The 23714-nt window shown below is 38.2% G+C and overlaps 2 protein-coding genes across 2 annotated transcripts in view; one reads left to right on the forward strand and one right to left on the reverse strand.

Moving 5' to 3' along the window:
• LOC138616540 (protein phosphatase 1 regulatory subunit 1A-like) overlaps window positions 1-7088 on the forward strand; it is a 31754-nt gene extending 24666 nt beyond the window's left edge. Inside the window, exons 6-7 of the mRNA XM_069690916.1 lie at window positions 1985-2113; window positions 3724-7088. Of these exons, the coding sequence (XP_069547017.1) occupies window positions 1985-2113; window positions 3724-3803 (209 nt within the window). The 3' untranslated portion in view covers window positions 3804-7088. The remainder of the gene's footprint in view (window positions 1-1984; window positions 2114-3723) is intronic.
• Window positions 7089-8672: 1584 nt separating this feature from the next.
• LOC138616541 (dual specificity calcium/calmodulin-dependent 3',5'-cyclic nucleotide phosphodiesterase 1B-like) lies at window positions 8673-21049 on the reverse strand. Its single transcript, XM_069690917.1, has 14 exons — window positions 20932-21049; window positions 19205-19318; window positions 17402-17584; window positions 16852-16918; window positions 16602-16718; window positions 16087-16227; window positions 15363-15463; window positions 13771-13896; window positions 12221-12322; window positions 11896-12016; window positions 10479-10560; window positions 9974-10091; window positions 9648-9784; window positions 8673-9230 (listed from the first exon to the last, which is right to left on the reverse strand). The coding sequence occupies exons 1-14, from the start codon at window positions 20982-20984 to the stop codon at window positions 9133-9135; spliced, it is 1560 nt and encodes a 519-aa protein (XP_069547018.1). The 5' UTR covers window positions 20985-21049; the 3' UTR covers window positions 8673-9132.
• Window positions 21050-23714: the final 2665 nt, after the last annotated feature.

Consider the following 23714-nt stretch of genomic DNA (forward strand, 5'->3'; position numbering starts at 1 on the left):
TGATAGAGGTCAGGGATGGTTGGATGGAACAATCACAAGACCATCAACCAGGAGCCTCGTGGTTGAGTACCTTGCATGACGTACGTAATGTTATTTACGAAAAATACAAAAACCTTAATATTGACCTGAACCACAATCTTTTCCTCTACCCTAAGCAAGTACTTTTTGTGACTAAACATAAGGTACGATACTTTTCATGACTGGGTGGGGCAAAACTTAACACTGACACAGAATCCTCTAGTGGACAGATGGTTGTATTACACGTTGTTGTGTGATACGGGTTGCCCCCACAACTCTGGTTCAAGTGGAGTAGAAGTAGCACTAAAGGAAAAGTGAAGTACAAGAACCTCAAGTTTGTACTTAAATATAGTACTCTACTTCTGCATTTCAGTCAGTGTTGCCTAGCTGGCATTAGGTACCATATAAAGACCATAGTTTAATGTATGAACAGAGCTGAAAGGTTGGTTGAAGAAACAGAAAGGGTTTAGAAAAAAAACAAAAACATGACACACGAGGAAGGATGTGAGACAGATAAAGAGGTCATTGATGTGGCCTGTGAAAAATGTACAGTGTGGTATTATAAGGAGAGAGCAGAAAGTAACAGGAATAATAAAGACAGCTCACTAACATGAGAGAAGGTTGTAGATATAGGGTAAAGGCGGATGAAAGTAAACCACAGAATGAGGTCGGAAGCATGAAAAATGTCTGGAAGGGATGTATGTAAATCCATGATGGGATTAGAAGAAAGGTGGGAAGAGGAAACATGAAACAAAGGCAAAAGCGAAGGATGGGAGGATGGGAAGAAATAATTCAAGGAAATATTCAACATTTTGAGAAATACGCTTATTCGCTTTCTTGCTGGGATTTAGATTAGTAAACTGATACCACAATCTAGTAGTCAGTATGGTAAATATGAAGGTAGCCAGAAGCTAGGTAACTTAGCTAAGCATAAAAACAGTAAACAATGGGGAACAGCTCGCCTGGTTCTGTCAAAAGGCACTAACAATGATTAGAAATTTGAAAGGGGTTGTGTGCCAGACTTTTTCTTTGCCAGGAGCAGTTTGCAGTAAAACAGCGTCCATTAGCACATTTTGTGTTTTGCATGGATTAAATTAATAAAAAGTACGATAATAAATTCTGAGGTGGTGGTTTGGAGATGCTGGGGTTTCATGCTAAGCAAACCAGCTGTTTACTCCAGCCACATTTTTAGAGTGAGAGTGGTATTGATTCCCTCGTCAAATCTCAAGAAAGTAAAGAAGTGTGTTTCCCAAAATGTCAAACCTCTCCATTAATGGAAACACATGGTCACTGTGCCACCTTGGCAGATACTGCCTCCTTTCTGTGCCAAGTACTTTACCTCTAATGACAAAAAACGGAGGTCAGCTTTTCAGCTCAGGCCATAAAATTCACTGTAATGGCAGGCGGCTAGATGGTCATAGTGGACAGCACATACTGTACACACATCAGTAATAGGCCAGGACTAATGCAGTATGAGTCGACAGGGCTGTTTCTCTGAAGCAGTAACTAGAACACAGATGTTTCTGTGCTGTAAAAGGTTTTAAAGCTATAGTCCAAGATTACAAGATGAGCAGACTCTTTATGGATTGTTCCCCTTATAAAAGAGCAGCATTATTAAGTTTTCAGTCCAGATGAATAGAGCAAAAGAGGAAGCTTGGGGAAACAAATCAGTGACCATTAACACCAATCCAGTCGAGCATGGATTCAACGAAAGATCAGCCTTTTAAATTGAGTCATCATGAGTAAATAACATGCAGCTATAAATGCCGGCTGACATCGATTGATTGATGAGATGAGGTGGGTTAGTTCTGTACACTAACATCATTCAGGAGCCAATGTCGGCATTTTACCAACACCTCTGTATGATGAAGTGCGCTGCTTCCTCTTTTTTCTGTCTGTTTTTTTTTTTATCAGCTCCTATCTCCCTCTCCATCTCATCCTCTATTTGTCTCTCTGACCCCTGCAGAGTTCTCAAGGGAGAGTCTATTAGAGGCTGCCGGTGGACTCGAGTGCCCCCTCCCCAAGGAGAAAGAGGATCGTTCCAGCGTTGCCAATGTAGCAGATCCTTCATCGCAACAAAACGACGCACAAGCAGGTACATAAGAGTCAGAGGAACCTCGCTTCCGCGCAAATCTTTTCCTGCCTTATTGGATTTTCCCTCAAGGGACTCCTCATCCTGCATTCACCAGGCAGGGCTTATTTAGGTTTGTTAAACAGTTCAAAAGGCTTGGCTCGGTTTTACGTAATCATGGCTTGTCAACAAACATCTGTGAAGCGGCTTTGATCCACACTTCACAGAGCGCCGCCATGGCTCAAATACCCTGGGACGCTACTACACACTAAAGTGGAAAACTTAGGTTCGGGGTGGGGCTGAGCTTTAATGGTGCATATGCTGTTTTCTTTTCTCTACACTAGATTATTGTTTTGATATGCACTTTAATTATGAATTTTAATGACCTACAAGTACAGTACAGTCACAAAGCATTGATGGGATTATTACTGTATAAAGTTTAACGTGTCACAGCTCAATTATCAATAGGCCCTCCTTAGTTGCTGTTATTATGCCTGTTAGGCTTCACATTCTTGCTCTGTAAAGGCACTTTACACTGATAATAGTGGCAGGCTTACAATTATACTTGATGTTCATTTTTTGAATCACACAGACATGAGGATTATTAATGCTAACTCCCTAGTGGGAAAACCAGCTGACTCATGATTACATTTTTGCTTTGTTGTTCATGTTTTAAAAGGATACGATTCATTTTTACAAAAAAAAAAAAAGTTTATTTTAATGTATTTTAATTTTATTGTAAGTGTTTGAGTCTAAACTGCTAAAATCCAATAAAAAGGAGGACATGGGCACCGAAGTAAGGTGCAACTGAGCTGCGCTTTTTCTAACATTTTATTTAATCTTTAATTAATCAGAATGTCTTATTGAAATCAAAATTACTTTTCAGAGAGAGACCTGAGAACACAATCAGCAAACTGATCAACACAATATATATATATATATATGATTTTTTATTTTTTTTAAACAGTCACAAGAATAATAAAAAAAAAAAAAAAACATCAAATACTGATGCTTTAAAGTATCCATGGGGGATGTAAGGCTCTAGTTGAAGGGCAGTGTGTAGTTTATTCCATTCCAGTTAATCGTGCTCCTTGGCCCTGACAGTAACTTGATTCCTACTCTATACGCAGACTTCGTCAGATGATCCAAATTTACATCACGCAAACACACAACCCTCTTAGACCCAGAAAGCAGTAAAATTGCCATTGTGACTTTTACATAAAAGTGACTCTAAAAAAACAAACACTTTCAGAGATAAACCTTGCAGCGTAAATGTGATGTTTGTATCACGTCTGAATAAGCACCAGAGTGCAACAAATATAAAGGCCCTCCAGAAAGAAGACTTGAAATAAGCAGGAGTCATGTCCCTCATATCTATCACATATTGATATTACATAATACACCACTAACCCTTAAAGTCAGATGCAATGAAGCATACTGTATATGTTAACTAAATGTTGACTTGCAGAAAAATAAATTTAGAAAACTAAAAAGATTCACTTGAAGAAGCACTGAATGGCAGTGTTCGCAATTGTTTATCGTTTAGTTCCAGAAGTCCATTAAAATCCCCAGAGTCAGCCTCCTCTCTCGCTCACTGCCTATCAGTCTTTGATGTCTCCATCTTTATTTTGCAGACACAAAAGCAGGAGCACCCAATCCAAGTCAGCCCGCTGAGGAGAAGACGAAGAAATGCAGCCTGGAGAAAGAGAAGTAGAGCAGTCCTCTGTACAACACAATGCTGTCCAGTCTGCTCAGTCAGCCCCACACAATGGCAGAAGATTGCGTCTGCAGATTCACTTTTCAGAACATCAGGGCATCTCTATCCCTCTACAGTCAGGCCGTAGTTAACACCTTGAGAACAAGAACAAAGGTTTCTACATTTATTTTGTGTCAACAATCTGGTGTAAAGGGACAATTATTTAATGATATTGGTTTGTTCTTGCTTCCCCTGCACTGAAGTAAAACCTCGTAGCCTAATGTACGTATGAACCAAACAGGCAGAGATTATTTCTGTCTTTTCTCAGTCACAATCATGGTCAAACTATCACGACTCATATGCTTAATGTCCCCCTCAATAATTATCAAAGGCAACAAATATTGTACTTGCAATCCATTTAGACAGCTTTTTATCATTACATATGACTTCAGCAATTATTGTTCCATCTCAAAGCAATAAAACTATATCTGTAATTCATGAACAACTTGAGCCAAAACCCTCAATTTAAATTTGAATGCCACCACTTTGTCCGAGTGAGTTACAGAGGATGCTGAATTATAAATTAAAGGAAGGCACCTGCGTTAATTGACAGTTTACATACATATACTTACATATTTTTACACTACTGGATTGGATATCTACAAATACGGTATTGAATTTCTTCTACAGCAATCAGTTCATTAATTTGTCAATTTGGCAAATGATATAAAATGAATAGACAACTATTTTGGTAATTTATTAAACATTTTGAGTATTTTTTTTTTTTTTTTTTAAAAGAAAACAACAACATAATTTTGTGGTTCCAGCACTGTGTCTGCACAGAACGCATTTCAGCCATGTTTTTCAGTTGTTTGTATCGATCTGCTCCTATTTCTATCAGACCAGGTGTACACACAGGAAATGTAATGGCTCGCATTTATCCTTAAGTGTATTTTTAAGCATCAAATCTATTTTTCTGCATTTATGATTATAACTATATAAAATTAAAAAAAAAAAAACAACCTCAGTACTGCACCTGAAAGCCTCCTGTACGTGCCATACGTGCCGCTCATGACTTCTGTGTAGATACAGTTTCATCTTATACAACTGTAAACTTAGTTTGGAGTTTTGAACAGTTGGTCAGACAAAACAAGACTTTTTTTTTTTTAAATAATCTGAAACTGTGAGGGATATCTTTTCTGACAATTTATTAATAAAACAATTAATTCACCAATTAAGACGATAATGTGCATAATAATCATGATAATTGCTAGTTGTAGCCGTAACACCACGCATATCTTCTGTATTAATCATGTCAGATTTGATTGAAAAAAAAATAACCCAATCAGAGTTCAGTTTTCAGAAAAGCAGAATTCAGAATTCACAAAATATGTACATAAAACATTATTATTATTATTATTAAGGATAAATAAAACCCAAAAGAAAGAAGTTATATTTCTTTCTTTTTTATTATTATTAATTTGTCATAGTTACAAAACGTCAAAGCCAATCAAATTGCTTGATTTTAAACAAAATACATAAAGGATGGATACGATTTTAAGAAAGAGATTCGGATGCCACCACTTAGTCTTGTTGCTATTTTCTTTCCAGTGGCCACTTGTGTTACTGCAGCAAAAAAGCAGCAGCAGCGAAAAGCATTTTTTTCCCCACACACCACCATAATTACCTTTAATTACAGTACGAATTTGAATTCATCTACATTTGAGGAGTTTTTAAATCTGCGCCTATTTTGCTCTGTTGTCTGCGATTTCGCCAAAAAAAACAGACACCAAGTCAGATGTACGCTGAACCCAGCGACGATCCACTTACTACAATATATTCATAAAGCCACAACATCACTGTTCTCCTGCTCATCTAACTTAACAACAGGAACTGCAAGGTCCTGCAAGAAACGGAGAAAAGTTCACCGGTAAAATCTGTTGGTAAAATCTGTTTGCGGGCGATTTAGCCAACAAGCTCAGCTGCAGCACATTAAACCACATGAAAACCTACCTAAAAGGGGTTTCAGAGCATTGTTGTGCTTGTGGAAGTCCTCTTTAGTCCCCCCCCCCCCACACACACACACTACTAACAACTGTTTGTTGGTAGGTTTGTGAGCTAAAGGGCAAGTTTGTTGATGTTGTCTCTTGTTGTCCTGCCAGAGCTACTGTCAATAAAACACAGACACTGACATACATCCAGCCGGGAAGAAGCATTCCTGATATTTCCTGACCTCATTTGTTCTTTTTCACAGTATAAAAACTACTAAAAAAAGGACACAAATGAATTTAGACTGCAAAAAGTGATGACTAAATGTGATTTCAGTTGGACTTTAAAGTTACATTATCTTCATTGTATTATGAATCAAATATGCTTTGAACCACGTGGTGAGTAATTCATTAATCACTAAATAACATCAAAGACATGTCTGTTTACAGTAATACACCGATAACCAGACTTTTAAACAATCAAACCTTGTGGTTGTAAATATCTAGTTGACAAGCAGGGTAAATAACGGAGGATTGTATCTGCAGAACCATTTCCATATTTTGGATTAACAAGGCAGAATCCATCACCAGGGAGAAAATTTGCTCCCTCATTTTTGACACATGAATGCTTACGAATTCAAATCCTGCTCATCAAACACCTTCTTGCATGGCACTGAATGTACAGTGACTTTTTGTCTGAGCCCAAATTATTTACTGTCATTTTGTATGAGGTACAAATTTCAACAGCAAATCAAACATTTTAAATACCAGACACAAACTGTAATTGCTGCATTCCCTTTTATTTCTAGTTTTATAGGTAACAAGTACATTTTAAAGTCATCACCACACTCTTAAATGTTTGCTATCATTTCATCTGTTATTTGTATCGCTGAAGTGACATTATCATGTAGATTACGTGACAATCTTTCCATATAACCTTCACATCATACTTGACATGTCTCAAAGAAAAAGATTAACAAAAGTGAAACCGAAAACTAAAGCCACCCTAATACTGATGTCACCTTAGCAGAATAATCAGCCACAGTATGAGCAGTTTATTTATGCAGTTGCCAACAATCTCCACTTTATCCACAATGAACAAGAAAGACGGTAAAACATTCCTTCCAAGCTAATGTTTTTTTTTTCTTCTAAAATGTATCTATGGACCACGTAATGTTTGTTCTGTTTTTGAATGGTAATAGTGTACTTTACATCAATCAAATCGGGGGAGTTTTTGTTCCAGTTTGACTTGAATTGATTGATGATTACATCTGTAATCTAAATTTGTTTGATACAATAAAATGTTTAAATTGGTGATTGGTTATTTTTTTTCTGTCACACCTGTCTAGTTGACTGTTTGACAATTAGTGTGTCGGCATGAAGTCACCCTGAGTGCAAGAAAGCAGAACACACTGGGATCAGCTTTACTATCCAAATGTATATATGCATAAATAAATAAAAAAGGTGCGTGAATAGAAAGTCCCCAAAAATTTCAAGTTGAACTTATCATTGCACCCCTGGTCATGCATGTAGTCGAGGTTGATTTTGACTAAAAATAGGCTCTCAGCTGTTGAATTATTCAATGCACTCGGAGACGAGAGCATAAAAATGCATTCATTTTTCATAAACAAGACGGGATTTCACAAATACACTTTGTAGCACTGCAGCAATTTCAGTTACTCCTGATATCTATACAGACAGCTGGCTTTTTAAGGTAGTCTGCACGAGACCGACCACTTCTATTGCCAGTTTTTACTGCTCAAACATTTCAACATCATGACTTGAAGGAGATATGCTGTAGGATCCCTTGATGTTTCCGTTTTGATTAAGAATGAGAGGCACTCTAAGAAAACAAACTATGGTGTGATAATATTTACACTCTGATCTTGTACCTTTTAATTTAGAGCACAGAAGGATCTCTGTATCTTAAGACAACAGAAAATCATGGCCATCTTTTTGTGTGTGTGTGTGTGTGTGTGTGTGTAATGAGCATGTGACAGGTGGTGACATTCTCAAACAGTTACTACTGTATGATGGATTTATACTCCTGCAAGTGTTGGGGGTGCAAGCTCCAATCGCGCACATTTTACTGAGAAGTAACAGAGCTGTGTCTTCCCAGTTGACCTCTCAGTTGTCATGTCATGACGAAAACTCGAGATGCAATTTTAAACTGCTTAACTGACAACGGGTAAAACAAAAATAGGTTTGTTTTTGTAACTGGGTTTGAAGCTGAGCCCTCTGGGCAACCCTGGAGCCAATTCTGTCTTTGCTCTACAGCTCCTCCTGCTGGGAGGGAAGAGAACTCAAACCAGGCGATGGCCAGCTTTTTAAGGGGCACCTACACATTTTTTTAACTGTGCCTATTAAAATCAAGGGAGGGTCTAAAGGAGGAAGTGTGGCACAAATGCTATTGACTGAATTTGGAGCTTGCCCATATTATTATAGTAAAGAAATAAAAGTTGTCCGCTGCTATTTTATTGAATACACATTTTTGAACATGTCTTTTACAAGTCTCACAACTTTATAAAAGACCTAAATTAAGGTGTTCGAGATCCTTGTTAAATGTTCAATTATAATTTTTGTGAATTTTTTTTAAATAAAATATACTAAATGCCTAAATGCTGTTATAAAAGTCTCTAGAGGGCTGCTTTTTCTGATGCACAGAATGAAGAGAAATGTCAACTAAATCTGATTAAATAGATCAAAACAGATACTGTTTGGAGATATTATAAAAAAGCATCAATTCTTATAGTCAAGCATACATTTTAAAATGACAGGAGTCTTTTAAGGGGGTTTTGAATATATATGTAGTAAAAATGTGCACTGCTGTTTGTCGTGAAAATGCAGAACATCACTTACAGTGAGTTGTATTATTCAGTTGTTGTTATTTTTGGTTTGCAGAATAGGCCACTGGATGTGCCTTAAAGTATTTCCCAAGATTTTAAGTGGATCAAATGATACAAGACAAAAAAGGGGATTCACTAACTTTAATTCAAGATTAAATGATTGGTGTACAGTTCAAACTACAATGGGTAAATCGATCCTGTTGCTGTGTTTAATTGGCAAATTAAATTAACGACATGAACCATACTGTATAACACGACCAGCATGTACACTTTACATTTAAATTATTGTAGAATACTACACTTAAAATAAGACATGAGGACATTTCTGCCACTACATTGCATCTTACCTTGGGAAGACGATCTAATCTTAGGCCACCTCTCTCTCCTCCTCTATCGCTATATCATTATAATTAAAGGCATTGTGGTTTTGTTGCAAAAAGTGACTCAATGTTAACCTCAGTTATTCTTTGCAGATAATCTTGAAACGAGCACGTATCAGACATGAAGTCCTGTCTACTGTTTTGTGTCTGGAGTGGGGGTTTGCAGGGATTTTTCTGACAGCATTTCTTGTCTGGCTCTCTGTTCTTTTGTCACGTTGGGGTCTGAAAATCCTGGAGGATACAGAAGATTGGAAAAGGCATTGGAAAATTTTATTAAACTGAAAGAAAAACAATCTCTGTTAGTCTCAACATGAGATCACTCTAAAATGAATTTAGATAACAAATCAAATCAAGAGGACTGATCACATCTATAAAACACGGGGCTTTCTCCCTGCCAAATCACATATCTTGACATAATATATTTTATTATATTTCATCAGAGGTTGTCTAACTTTTCATTAGTGATCATTTTAAGCCTGAATTGTTGTGAAATGTGACGTCAGAAAAGTACAACCATTTCTCAACATTGTTAAGTTAAAAACTGCAGTGGATTTCTTCATGTATTTACTTCATTCATATTTTACTTAAACATCAATGTGGGATTTTACACAGTGCATTCCTAAAAAGAGGAATGAATATATAACATACCATTTGAGCCACTTTTCTTCCATTTGAGCTTGTTGTCTTCGGTATGTCGAGTCCAAGTAGAGCGGAAACTCACCAGCTCAGCTGTGATGTGAGCGAGACTCCACTGCAGACCTCTGGAGCTCTCCTTCCAAAGATTACTATTGAGACAGTGAGCATGTTTGTCACCGTGCGACAGCCATCATCTCAATCCTGTTGTCACGTGTCTCAAATACTTCGGAGTCCGTCTTTATTTCCATCTTCATTCATATCTAAAACCTAACACATAGTAAAGTGTACTTTTTTTTTCTACAGCCATTAAAGAAGTCAGGCCTTGTAAGTGTGTTTACCTATGTCTGTTGCAGGGGTCTGGTGGACCTGGGTTCTCTTCCACCAAAGGAATAACAATCTTCTCAGCCATGTCCGTCAGCAGAGAGAATGTAGGATACACAATGAAGTCTATAAAACCTGCAAGAGCAAATGTCACAGTGTGTAAAAAAAAAAAAAAAAGATGTTAATGAGCTCAAAGAAAAAGAAAAAAAAGATTCAAAAGCAGTTCAGTGACTTAAATATAAGATGTAAAGGTCATATACTGTGCAGCTGCACCGAACGCAAAGCATAAAGTCTGACACCGAGTGGCTTGTTGGATTTGAAAGGAGAGAAAGACAAAAATTGCAATTACAAACAGTGACTTATGGGGAACTCGTGATTATACATATATTTTCTGTATTTATGTTGCTAAGATGGGTAGTTATTGTTGTTTTTACAGAACCATTGTGGAAAACAAGATAATTTTCCAACGATGAAAAGTCAGTGAAAGAAACCATGTTTGGAGAATGTTTTTATGAGACATACCAATCTGTGACTCAGCAACTAGGGTGCTTTTTCGATCACACAGTGGAGAGAAGGGCAGGCCGAGGTCCGCCTCTCTATCACCCTCACAAAGATAGAAAGAGAGAGAAGATACTTAAAGGGCATCCCACACAGCACCTGAAAATAACTTTTTAAAGGTTATTTCACTCCAACACTCGCCAACTGAGACGCTTACATTGTTCAAAGAATAACATGAGTGGTTTTTTTTTGGAAAGTCACAAAACTACAATAAAGAGCCTTTTCACAGGGAAGTTCTCGCATCTTGTTTTCAAAGAGAGTAGGGCTGCCCAACACCACCTCTGTTCTATTATTTCCTCAAGTCCGGGCAGTGAAAATACAAGAGTGGGAGTAATTTAATGCTGCTTTTATGGTTAATCCATTCATTCCTGTCGTACCAAGTGTCATCCTCCCTATTGCAGCCAATTCTATCTTCGTTTTCTGACACGGCTCACTGGGTCTGTTCTTAAAAAATGATGGTGTTTTAAGTTTTTTTTTTCTTCTCACAGACAACTCAGACAGCAACAAGACCTCCTACACCTGAACAGATGATTTCATCTCCTGCCCTGTTGCAGCCTCACACTTCATGACATATCTTTAACACATAGTTTTATGACATTTTACACAGCTTTTCACCAGTTGTGAAGCAGCCTCACCTCAAGGTCCATTCAGTCACAAGAGCTTTCATTTGCATCACTCTGTCTTCATAGGTGCACAAGTTTCCAAGAAATAACTTATAATTTGCATAAAAGAATGTAAAACGTAAAATCATATTCTGTGACAACTGCCAAACTGCATCTGCAGGTGAAGCTCAAGCGACATGATTAAAAGTTTCAGAACAGCTACTAAATGGACCTTGAGATGAGATTGGGTAAACTGCTGTTTCCAAGTTCAAGAAAAAAAACGTAACAGTGATCAAACATAAAAGGTCTACAACTTTTCCGAATTTTTAAACCATATCTCGCAGCCTTTATGTCAATAAACAAATATCAGCATTTTGCCATGAGATTTGTGGGATTTTAAAGGCAACATCATTTTAAAAACATCATAAGGTTTGCTAAATGAATCTGGCATAATTGATTCTTTGTCAATGTTTTCCAAATTTAAATCTGATACAGGAGTCACATGGCTTTTGTGTGCCTGACGTCACACAAGTGCCGATAGGTATTGATCTTCTCATTAAACCATCAGCAAGCAAGGGAATAAGCACATTTCTAAAATGCTGAATGGCTCCTTCATCCAAGACGAACAATAATGCACTGCGGCACTGAGGCATTCACACTCATCTTCTGTTGCGTTTGACCATATTTTTGAACAAAATAATACAAGTCTAAGAACTGTAACTTTGAAGAGAGGAGAAGAAAAAGTCCCATTGACAGCTCAGGTCAATTAGAGTTCCTACCTGCCTGAAAAACTCCTCCATCAGGGCTTTGGTCCACCGAGAGTGCAGTGCCCAGGGCTTGGATGGATGGCTTATGTCAGCCGTGTGCAGTAACAGAGACAGTGCTTTGGGCTTGTCAATCCTGTTGGAATAAAAACATATTGCACTTCTTGTTTTTGTTTTTATGTTGTGTCTCCAGACATGTCAGAAAAGCAAGATTTAACAGCAGACTGTGTGCATCTTTGCAGGATGTTTTAATCAGCTGAATGAACTCTGAACATTCATTTTTTTGACTTCCTGATTGTGCACCACAGCGTGAGCAACAGCACATCCCATTAGCAATTACCGCTCTTGTTGCTGTAGACAGGATTTCATGGCTTTGACTTGGAGTAGGTGAGAGGACATGTCAGTGGACAACACCATCTCTATAACAAGCGATCGCAGCTCCCTATAAACAAACACAAACACACAGCAGGACATCCAGGTTACTTGTTGACCTTGCATGATAGGAAAGATCTGTAAATCGAGGGCAGGAAGACTCAATGGTGTTTTAACCTCTTTAGATTTCCTGATGGATTTTCTTGTTCCCATGGAAACACTGACTGCTAGAAAAGCCCATTACAGTATGCTGCTGATCTTTATCTTTGTTGATATCTGCAGTGCTCCTCCATAAATAACATAATCACGTACCGTGTCCATGTTATAAGAAGCAACAGCCTCCATGAATACAGAAATACACCATAAATATTTTCTCACCCCAAACTGTACTCCAGTGTAGACATGGATTGTTTACACTAGTAAGAATAGATCTGCTGCCAAATTAGTTGAACATCACAGTCAATCAACCACTTTTAACTGTTTATGTAAATGTTTTTGTAAATTCTACATGATTAAATTGGACAATTTTATATAATTTACTAGATTTCTGATTCACATATAACTCATTCACTGTTCCACTCCTGGTTAGTGAATGAGTCGCTTAACAGTGAGAGTAACATGATCCTTTATTGATTCTCACTGGCCATATTTCATCTCAGGACGTCAGAAGTCAAGGTCAGCCAGAGGAGAGACTGTAAAGTATTGCTTAAGAAAAATCTGTGCTGGGCAGATGATTACTGTCATGGGGTCTATCTCTCTCTGACTCTCCCTGTTCATCTAAATCAACCCTAAACCCATTCTTTACTACTGAAGGTGTAAATAATTTTAAAAACAGTTCCCAAATGTTTACAATGATTAAAGAAAAAAACATCCTAAAAACAGGCTCCAAAGGTTTTAGAAAAGGTTATCAGAAGTTAATATTGAATTTGTTGAGAATTATTTTCAGCTTCAGATTAATACATATTAGGTGGCCCACTGGAACTATATCCAGACCAATGTGTTTTTGTTTTGAAATGCATAACTTGTCCACTTTACTCTGGTGTTCCTGATCCCCTAAAATGGAGACTTTAAAAAAAAATACTGCTGAAATTGTTTTTATTGGACCCCTTTTAGTCTGGATGGACAGAGACTTTTGAAAACAATGCTTCAGACACACGTGCTCGCTTTCTAATTGGGACATATCAACTGTGATCTGAGCTTCCCTAATTTGCTACACATCTTTCACCTGACTCTTTTCTGAAAGTAAACAAACAAAACGATTGTAAATTAAACTCCATTGTTTGTGCTGGAAATTTCTTGACATGAGGTCACGCCCGTTTCCGTTAACCAGAAAAACAAACAAACGTCAAAACAAAATCTGCTAAAAAAAAAAAAACAACGTATTATCATTAAGTACCTCTAACAATAGCTACTTCTGTACTTATAGCTGTTATGTACACTCTGATGCAAAACTTTGTTACAATACAAAATTAGCATTAAATTGCTGAAAAAGAGATGGTAGAAATGTTGTCATCTTACATCCACTCCTCTCGTGTCAAATTGATGAAGATGTTCATTTGGTCATCTTGCAACAGGCGAAACGCTGCACTCAGGTGATGGCTTTCTTGTACTGACCGGTCATTGTAGATCAAGGCAAACTCTGATCTGGATGACAGACGGTGAGACAGGGAAGAGATTAGAGGGGACAGACAGAGGATTGAGCGATGGGTAGGTTGTAAAGTGTGCGTGAAGGTGCAGTCTAATACAGCGGCTGTTTGGGGTGGAGGAGGTGAGAATTAGATAAAAGCAGAGTTCTCGGAGCAATTTAAGCCCTATGACTGCAGGTCTGTAGTTATGAATTTAAAGGTGATGAATAAGAAGTGGGGATGTAATAGAAACTGAATATGGGTGGGTATTAGTAGTGAGTCATATTATAACAAGATAATTAATTAATTTCTCAATCAGGCATGCCGTGCCATGACGTTAATTTACGTAATCTACATTTTTACTGTTAAAATTGGTAACAAACTGCAGTGTGAAAAGTTTTCCAACTAGTATTTATTTTGGAAGCTTCTGCCATCCTTCACAGTAAAACCAAATATTAAATAAAACACTTGGGAAAATGGCTTCAAAGACAAGACTCTGATTTGTGTTAAAGTGGTCTTTTAGGGGCTGTAAAATGCTTGTGCTTTTAGCAGCCACAGCTCAGCTTGAATTCATGTTGGTCATAATGGATCCTAAGAGTGACGCAATTTAATGGTGTAAAAAAATAAAGGAAGTAACTCTTCTATAATAGTCCATAACTCCCTAATTGCCATAATCTTCAGCAGTTCAAGTTAAAAGGGTGTAAATTGGCACTAATTAAACAAAAGAAATACAGAGACAATGTTCTGAGACTGTTATTCTAGTTTGAATACACTTTGGTACATGGCACACTGAAATCTGAGGAATAAAAAAGATCTTCCCATCCACAGAGGGAGCAAACATTCCTAACAAAAACACTTGTCAAATTAAAACATGTAGGTGAAAAGCAGAAAATGTCCTCTGAGATTGTTCTATGTTGTTTAGGTTAATCATTGTTTGATATAATGTTTTGGAAGTCAATTATATTTTCATGCCACAGTATTGTACATATACAGTGCTCCGTCTGGTCACTCTACCATACAGCCCAGCTAATCTTCCAAGCCTAAAGTGTTTGACCCTGGAAGGAAAATATATTTTGGGTGCAATATAACTTTAGATGTGCAGAGTACACGTTAGTAAGATGTGGTTTAAGTTCTGTAACTAAAACATACTCTTTTAAAATGGACAAGCATCTTTGTGCTTTATTCCCAAAATAAAACATAATGATGATGATGATGATGATGATGGGTGCCAAGAGATTGCGTTCTTCAGCACTCCTATGAGGAAAATCTAAAAATACTGTGTTCCCTCCATGAAGATGTGTTTGCTTTACTGTGCTCCCGCGTTCTCTCTCTCTCTAAAACTGCACACTAGCCTCTAAGAAACACTACCTTACTATTTCTGCTACTCTTTTACCAATTTCACAACAGGATGTGATGTGTATATAGCAAGAGCAGAATCTGTGTAAGGCGGGGGTCAATAAAACATGGCGCAGAAATAAAGCTTACTTTGTGTGGATGTGAAAGTTGTTTGTGGTTCCTGTGTGTTCGTAGTCATGGATGGCTGCAGCAAAGAGTGATGCCATCACCTCAAGCTCTGTCAGCCAGTGCTTGATGGACACAAACAGAAAAGAAAAAGAAAAAAAGAAAAAAAAAGGCATACTGTGACTTTAGAATGGTGCAAATACTGCATTATCACATCTTCTTTACTGTATAATAATATCACAATGTTGGTATTTTGACATGGGATTAGACCATTTTACTTGGATTTTATATGAAGTAGCAACATATAGTTGTTGTAACTTCATCGTTTTTTGAATCGCAACCGCAAATCACTTGTATTTAAGGGATAAGGCGTCAGATATATTTTTCTTATTGTCAACAAATAGTATACCAAAAACAACAACACATTCGCATGACCAAAATCTGATGCAGTAAGTACGTTTTGAAGTGTTAGAGAAAAAGTGAGTGGATGATGTATGAAAACAGATTTCAAATTTATTATCTGGATTTGAAAGATTTGTGTGTTTAGTCAGAACAAATGCAGAGTGTAACAGGCCGGTCAGGGAGGGTGGAGTGTGGGGAAAGATGGAGTCACACATTGTTGAGTTTGATCTTTTTAGGGAATTTTCTGATATTGAGAAAGATAAGTTATAACACTAGGACACATTTTTTTGTAAATTAGATGAGGCAGCTGATCAATAAGGAAATTATTCAAGTGAGTCCAGCGTACCACAAGTCCAGAGCGCAGCAGCAGGCAGTGCAGTGTCTGAGTCACATCGGCAGCATGGACATGGCTGTGGTATGGGTTGGTGTGTTTGCAGTACCCTCTCTCCAGTGCAGACAGGAATTCAGTCAGGTACAAGATGGGGATCTGCAAAAGGCATTACATAATCATTAAAAGCGATGTTGAGTTTAAAATCCAAAGGTTCACAAACTTTTGTTAACAATAAAAGATAAAATAACATGAATGTTTCAATAAGGTTAAGATTGACAGCGATGCTTGTGATTTGCTGGCATAATTTGGCAACCCATTTTCCTTCAAACACCACAAAGGGGTAATTAAACCCAATGTCTGCAAATTACAAGACACATTTGCCACAAAAACAGGCAGTAATGAGTGTATTACTGAGATATTCCATCCAAAGCGCTGACATTATTGCAGATCTGTTATGACTTAATATATGGAAAGGGATCTACTGTATATCAATTTTTATTAAACAGTGAAATCCAAAGTTAAAAAAAAACCTTGAAACGGCTGTTGAGCTCATATCTGGTGATCAACTCAAAGAACAGAGTCCGGAGTCCGTGGTCAGAGCTGGCCGAGTTTAGAGCAAACACGTCAAAGCTCCAGCGGTCAACATCCTGAGGAGATAGATATGAAAGTGACAGCATTACTGATGCATACTTGTGCTGTGTATACGGCCCCGTTTGTGATGTGTGATTTACTGAACAAACAGATGGTGCTCTGTGAGTTTTACAATAAGTGGTGGCTTACCCTGAGGCAGTTTACGACCGCTGCAGGTTGGTCTGGCATGGCAGCAGTATAGGCCCTCTTGAACATCCTGGAATAATGCAATGTTTATGTTGAGTTCAGATAAAGTTCAGATGTTGACACTGTGCAGTGAACTCAACTCAGGAGCTGTTTATATAAATCCTCTAAAGTCTCTGTCCGCTTTGGAAGGATGTTGTAAAAAGAAAAGGAGGCTAATGTTTCACAGTCAAGTGTGGCTGTCAGTGTTTTTTCTGTGGTTGTAATAGTAACAACACTGTATGAGCTTATAGAGTTATAGTAAAAAAAAAAATCATTTAGACAGTCATTTACAATGGGAGTTTTATTGTATGGGATGATCGTTTCCTTATTTTATTGTATTGAAGCGTCATAAATAAAACATATAGCTGTATAACTGGTTCGGTTTCTCTCTTACAACAGCGGAATTATTTTTGTAACATCCTGTTAGGCTCATGCAGTCCTTCTTAAATTTTTGTTCAAAATTCATAACCTTTTACTTATGAAATAGAAATAAAATAAACATGTGCTGGCATACCTCTCCACAAATATTCCAGCTTGCACTGCATGCACGATGCTGCGAAACTTGGGCTTCTCGTCTGAGCGCCGTACAGGGCGTCGAGTCTTTTGGGTGAAGGTGGAGGCCAGCCAATCAGTGACCTCTGATGGCACCCCGTCTGATTGCAGCTGCTGAAGGTCGTCTTCAGACTCCAAACACTGCCTGTGAGAGACAGTGCTTGTTAGACGATATGAAAACAGAGTAACACAAGAACACCAAATTACCCGGGTTTTTTTCAACTTCTTCCATTCAATATGCTTCATTGTAATGCTTTGCCATTATAGCCATGTTATCTGTACAGTTCAGACCTTTGCCTCTGCACTTTTTTTGTCTGCTTTCTACCTGACCAGTCACTGCTAATATGGAAAGGAACTGTGTTTGAGCCTCGCAGGCTGACAATGGGAGTCCCACAATGCTTTGCCCAGGTTGCTGTCATACTTTGACATAGCTAGTATGCTGATGACACCCAACTTTTCTTGTCATTTCCCCCATTCATTAAGAGGAAGCACACATTGCTGCTCGCTATCCAGGTGCTCATTCATGTGCATGTCATCTCCAGCTTGGACTTTTGTAACTCCTTTCTTGAGCCCCTGGATCTGAAGTCCTCTGCGGCAGATCCAGAATGCTGCTGTCCAACGGGTGCTCAGCCTTCCACAGAGTCTCACACTAGTTCTCGTCTCCGTTGACTACACTGACTCCCTGTTGCAGCTTCCAACAAGTTCAAAGCTGTGGTGCTTCATGATGGACATGATGGAAACTGCTCCCACGTATCTTAATGCCATGGACAAACCTTCCGCCTGTAGACATTCAACATCACTCAGAGGACCCCTGTGGTCGCCAATGTTAATCACAGTAAGGTCATGACCCCCCCCCCCCCCCCCCAACTGATGTCAGGACAGCAGAGTCACTGCCTATCTTCCAACACAGACTCAGCAAAATCTCTACAACACTTGCTAGCACATATTGTTAAAAAAAAAAAACGCAACAAAACAGTCACTAGTCACTTTCAATATTTGATGATCTTTACACTCTTCTTTGAACAAAATTGTTCACCAGAAAAATGCAATGTAAACAAAAGTGATATAAAGTGCTAATTAATGAGCTTTAGAAAAGGACAGAGCCAGGCTAGCTGGTTCCCCAATTTGTTTGCAGTCTTTGTACGAAACTCTGCTACGTTCTGTTGACTGGTTCTTCATATTTAATATACAGACCTGAGAGTGGTATCAATTTGATCAATTTTGTCATCTACGTCTTTGCTAAAAGGAGCATTTAAAAAAAAAAAAGAAAGTCTGTTTCTGTATCAAAGTGTCTTTGTGACACCTGGCTTTGCCTACGTGTTAGAAGAAGAATCAGAACAAAGAAAGATCGCTTGATGAAGATCAAGTAACAAACGTCACAACGAGGTCATGAGATGAAGTATAAAGGTACCACCAGGTGGCAGGCCAGCGTCCCAGGGTCCCACAAAAGACAACGTGGATGTTTGTGTTTATGCATGTTTTGTCTTTTTTTGTTTAGTGTGTTTACATAGTTGCCCCTCGCCATTCCCAGGAGGTATTTGCCCCTAACCCTAAACACAAGGTTTTCCACGTGTTTTTGTTGCCCTAACGCAGGTGGTTTTAGACGTCTCATGGCAAATGCGTTACACTGAACTGCTGCCCGTGGACGTATTACACGCTTTGCCGTGATACCCAGTTGTCTATGCAGAGCCAGGACAACTATGCAAGAACATGGCATGAAAACTGATCTACAATTCTGTCATGTTGACCTGTTTTCTTATTTTACCTTGTTCCATCGAGGTAAACTGCCTCTAGTAACGATGCTGTAAAATCCAGATTCTTTTTTATTTCTTCAAAGTCGACATCTTTCTCCTCCAGCTGCTTCAGAATGCTCCTCAGCCTGAAATGAAGCACAAACACTTTTTGGTATGTAATGCAGAAGAAAAAAAAAGGTAGATTCCTTTTTTGAATGTACAGTACTGGAAAGCTGCACCACTTGTCATTGCTTTGAGTGAGTGAAATGTGAGTGGGATGTTCGTTAACAACAGGTTAAGAAATCCTCATGAAGAGAAAGAACTAGTTTGGAAGTGATTTAAATCTCAAGCTGCCCAAAGAAAGCCAGTGGCAAAAGGGCACCCTTAGTGCCAAATTTTCTATGAGAGTAGAACTTCCCATGGTTTGAACCTTACGTAACCCACATTTAGTCAAAATACTCTCCATGAAAAATTATGTTTTTGCCTTTTTTAGTTGTGGTAACATTCTGATCGTCTTGCTCATTCTTGGTTTTGAAACTTTTAATGAAATTACAATAGAGAAATGTTGGAAACACTCATCTCCTGCTGTGTAATTAGAAGCAAATGCTTGGGGGAACATGTCACCAGTGAAACCCACCTGCTGTGTGATATGTAATCTCATCTCAGGAATGAATCCAAAAGCTTTTGCAGCCTGATACAGCTGTGATGAAAACCCTAACCTTTAGACTGGACTGTAATTGGATTTTTTTTTGCTCTATCTGTTTGAAAGAAAGATTTATTCGATATGATAACATATTTGTTCCACAGATAATTTCTCTAAAATATTTTGATGCGCTGCCCATATGGTCACCAGAACAATTGTGTTCAAACTGCGCAAGGCCACGGCCATGAAGCCAACTCCTGCGGATGAGACAATCGCAGCTTTTCAAGTGTTTATCACGCTGGCAAGGGCTTTCAAAAGCTGTTGAGTCATAAAAATAGCATGCATCTGAATGCCACCGCTCACTTTCAAGTAATCTTTCGTGATAACAGTCTTTTTTGTTTCAACTGTTCAAAGTAGAAAAGCCTTTGACACGACATTTACAGGAAATTACTCAAGTGCTCTCAAGAAACTTTGTTTATAAAGAGAGATGACAAGTCCTCGTTTGTTGGATCTATACACCGTACAGTGAATTCTCAATAGGTATGTATCATCACAGAGTAGAAGACTGAATGGCATCAGCTTTGTCACCACAAATGTTTAAAGTATTTTTTTTTAAAGAAAGAAACAAAAGCAGTTTCAAGCTCTGAGCCCTGCAGACACCAATACATCGACATGTTAACCAAAACAAAACCACATGACTTACCAGCTCTGCAGCACACTTCCGTTGCACAGACAAAGCATGACTAAGAAAAGTGTTCACAAACACAAGTGTATTTCCTCACATGCTGCTAAGTACAGTATTTGTTTAATCGGATATTTGTCAAGATATGGAAAACATGTCATTCTTTGATTTGCTGTGATCTGCAAATATAAAAATGTGTCAAATTGTCACTGTTTATCCCAGGGTGTATTTTTCATTCATATTTTTCCACTCTGCACACAAGAAAACTGCTCCTACACATAAGTGCAGCCTCGTTGCACATTAGCAGTTGTTAATTATGTTGATTTCAAAGCTATAGCATCTTTGATAGTCCTCCAGCCTAATTGCAGTCACAGAGAGGCTAAATGTGTAGTTAACTGAATGTAACCTGTACATCCTGTAACTCCTCGTCTTACCTAGAGATGGGTATCTGCAGCCTTTTCTTACGGATTCGCACCAGTTCAGCCATTCCACACTCAATCTGTGCTCCAGTGGACCCCAGAGTTCAATTAAAAAAACAATAAGAAGATTAAAAAAAAAGAAGATTATTGCAGAGAAGTAGTAAGCAGAAAAGTTCTCCAAACTACCAATGCAAACTTTGTGTGTCCTGAGACAGACTTCTGTTTCAACAGCTCTCCCACCCACTTCTGGGGGGACCTACTCCACTTCTCTCTGATTGGCTGGGCAGGACCAAACTGTATCAGTATGTGCATGTGAGTGTGTGAGAGCTGCTGTGAGTGTCTTTGTCAGTGAGTGAGTGTTTGTGTATATGTATACTCGTTGTGTGAAGTGTGAAAGAGTTGACCTCACTCGCTGATGAAGTGTTGACTGCAAGGCTTTCAAGCCGTGTGTACTCAAATCCCAAATGAGAATTTTCCACCGCAGCCTCAGATCAGGAACCACACAGAGAGTCTTTCACTGGAACCCACTAAACCAAAAAACATAAACAAATCTTCGAACCTCGAAAGCCATTCACAACAGTGTGATAGGTTAACAGTTGTTATTGGTACTGCTATGCGCAGAAAATTCATTATTATGTTTTTCAAATAATCCAGTCCATGCAGAATTTCAGCAACTTCAATCAACATAGAGGATAATAAAAAAATACAACATTTTTTAATAGTTAACTTCAACAACATAGTCCATACATCTGGACTGAAATGCTACATGAATAAATGTCGGTGTTTAGTACAGATGAAGACAGTATGTCTGGACAAAAAAAGGCAATTTTCTGTCCATTGAGATGCCATAAAAGGCCAGCACACAAACCTTGAAAAACTGATACTTGTCCCTAAACACTTTTACAATTCTATGTCCTTAATCTTTATTTAGAGAGTATTGTGAGAGCTGTGCGACAACGTGGCTTGGGAAAACCCCTGCCTCCTGTCCGTCTCCCTCCTCGGTTGTCCTGCTTCGGCTGCTGGGTCAGACTGACTCTCATGCTCCCATGCTCTTTGACATGGCACAACAGATTGTGAAAATGAAGAGAAGCAACATTACGACATTTGATTCTCCATCTATGTCACTTTTAGTTGTTTTTTCCCCTTTCATAAAAAATATATTTTATTGTCAGAGAGCATCAACGCGTAGAAATACCAGAGAATAAACTTACACTCACATTCATAGTGAGATATGAATTAGAAATGTAAATTACAAACTGCAGAGGAGTAATTCATCAAGAGCCACTTATGACCCTTTAAAAAATCTAAAGTAATTTCCCTTCGTGTGCTTGCCAGCCTCTTGCTTTACACTATAAATGAATGTTAATGTTTCTTCCATTCATTCGTCATCATTTCAGTCTTCCTCTGGTGATGACGAACATACACCCTCTGACCTCAGCCAAATATTACTCACCGACTGTAAACTTCAGACGGATAAATCTGACTTTGCGGCACCATAAATTACATCTAAATGTTGTGTTTCTCTGTATGGGAATGATATGTTCGAGAAATTGAGGGACACAGTCAGAAACCCTTTGAATTAACGGCTCTCTGAGTACAATGGTCAAAGGGTCGAAGGTTTAATATCATTAACACAAGTTTTTCTGCTTTCTGGGATGCGTCTCAAAACCTATAAACAATGTGCTTTTGATTATAAGTCCATATCATCAAAATTACAGAAAGCACAGTTTTCTCTTAGCATTTAACAGTGAAAATTGTTTTGGTTTTTTTTGGTTTTTTTCACAGGAGATATCCATCTCAGTTTCATTTGCGGTGCTCCCACTAATCAAAAAATCATAAGATTGCTCTTAATTATTTTAGATTATTCACAGATGTCTCAAATTGTAAAATTTTTGGCAAAAAAAAAATCCTCCTAATGAAATTTGTCAGCATTGTGTTTAGATGAACAAGGATGTTATCGCTTAAACGTACGCGTTAGTATTGAATTTTTAGCCCCATTAGGCCCTTGGGAAGAAAATGGGTCCACCATGTTGGTCAAGACTGAGATATCTCAAGAAATAATGGACACATTTGTGTGCAGAGAAATAATGTTGCCATCAAGAATAATTAAAGAAACTTCAATGAGCCGACTTTTCCTCTGAACCTATCATCAAGCAAACAGTTTAGTTTGTCTGATACTTTGTTATACAACCAAATACCTGCAGAACATGACATCCCCATCAACCTCATTTGTACGGTTTACTCTCAAAGGAGCATTGTGCAGGATTTAGTGGGATATAGTGGTGAGGTTGAAGATTGCCACCAACTGAACACCCCTTGCCTTAATAGCTCCTTTAAGCGTGTAAGAGAATCTACAGTAGCCACGAAACTCACAAAAAAACACAAAAGATGCTCTCAGAGCCGGTGTGTAGTTTGTCCAATCTGAGCTACTGTAGAAACATGAACTAACTTTTTAGCTGATGCAGTATACTGCATAGTTCTCTCCCTTGCTGTGTCTATAAATTAAAGACTTAACAGATAAGGAAACAATTACCACAGTGAAGAGTGAAGTAGATGTGGGTTGTTTGTAAATTTTGGGAGAAAAACCCTTTTAATATCCAATAAACAGAATGGTAAAATATATTAAATCCAGTCATGTCAAGTATCATGTCAGTATGTCAAGTTTCTGTTTGTTTCAAAAGACAATGCCCTGACACCTCACTGCACAATACACTGCATAAACGTTAATTACCCCTCTGTATCTTTATGGCCCGCAACAACCACACAGTGTAACTGAAAACTATCCCATAGCCCAACGA

The sequence above is a fragment of the Brachyistius frenatus genome, unplaced genomic scaffold, assembly GCF_029030835.1.
Source record: "Brachyistius frenatus isolate BFR_SWC_R1_liver_20210118 unplaced genomic scaffold, ASM2903083v1 Contig_10, whole genome shotgun sequence".
In the NCBI taxonomy this organism is placed as follows: domain Eukaryota; kingdom Metazoa; phylum Chordata; class Actinopteri; family Embiotocidae; genus Brachyistius; species Brachyistius frenatus.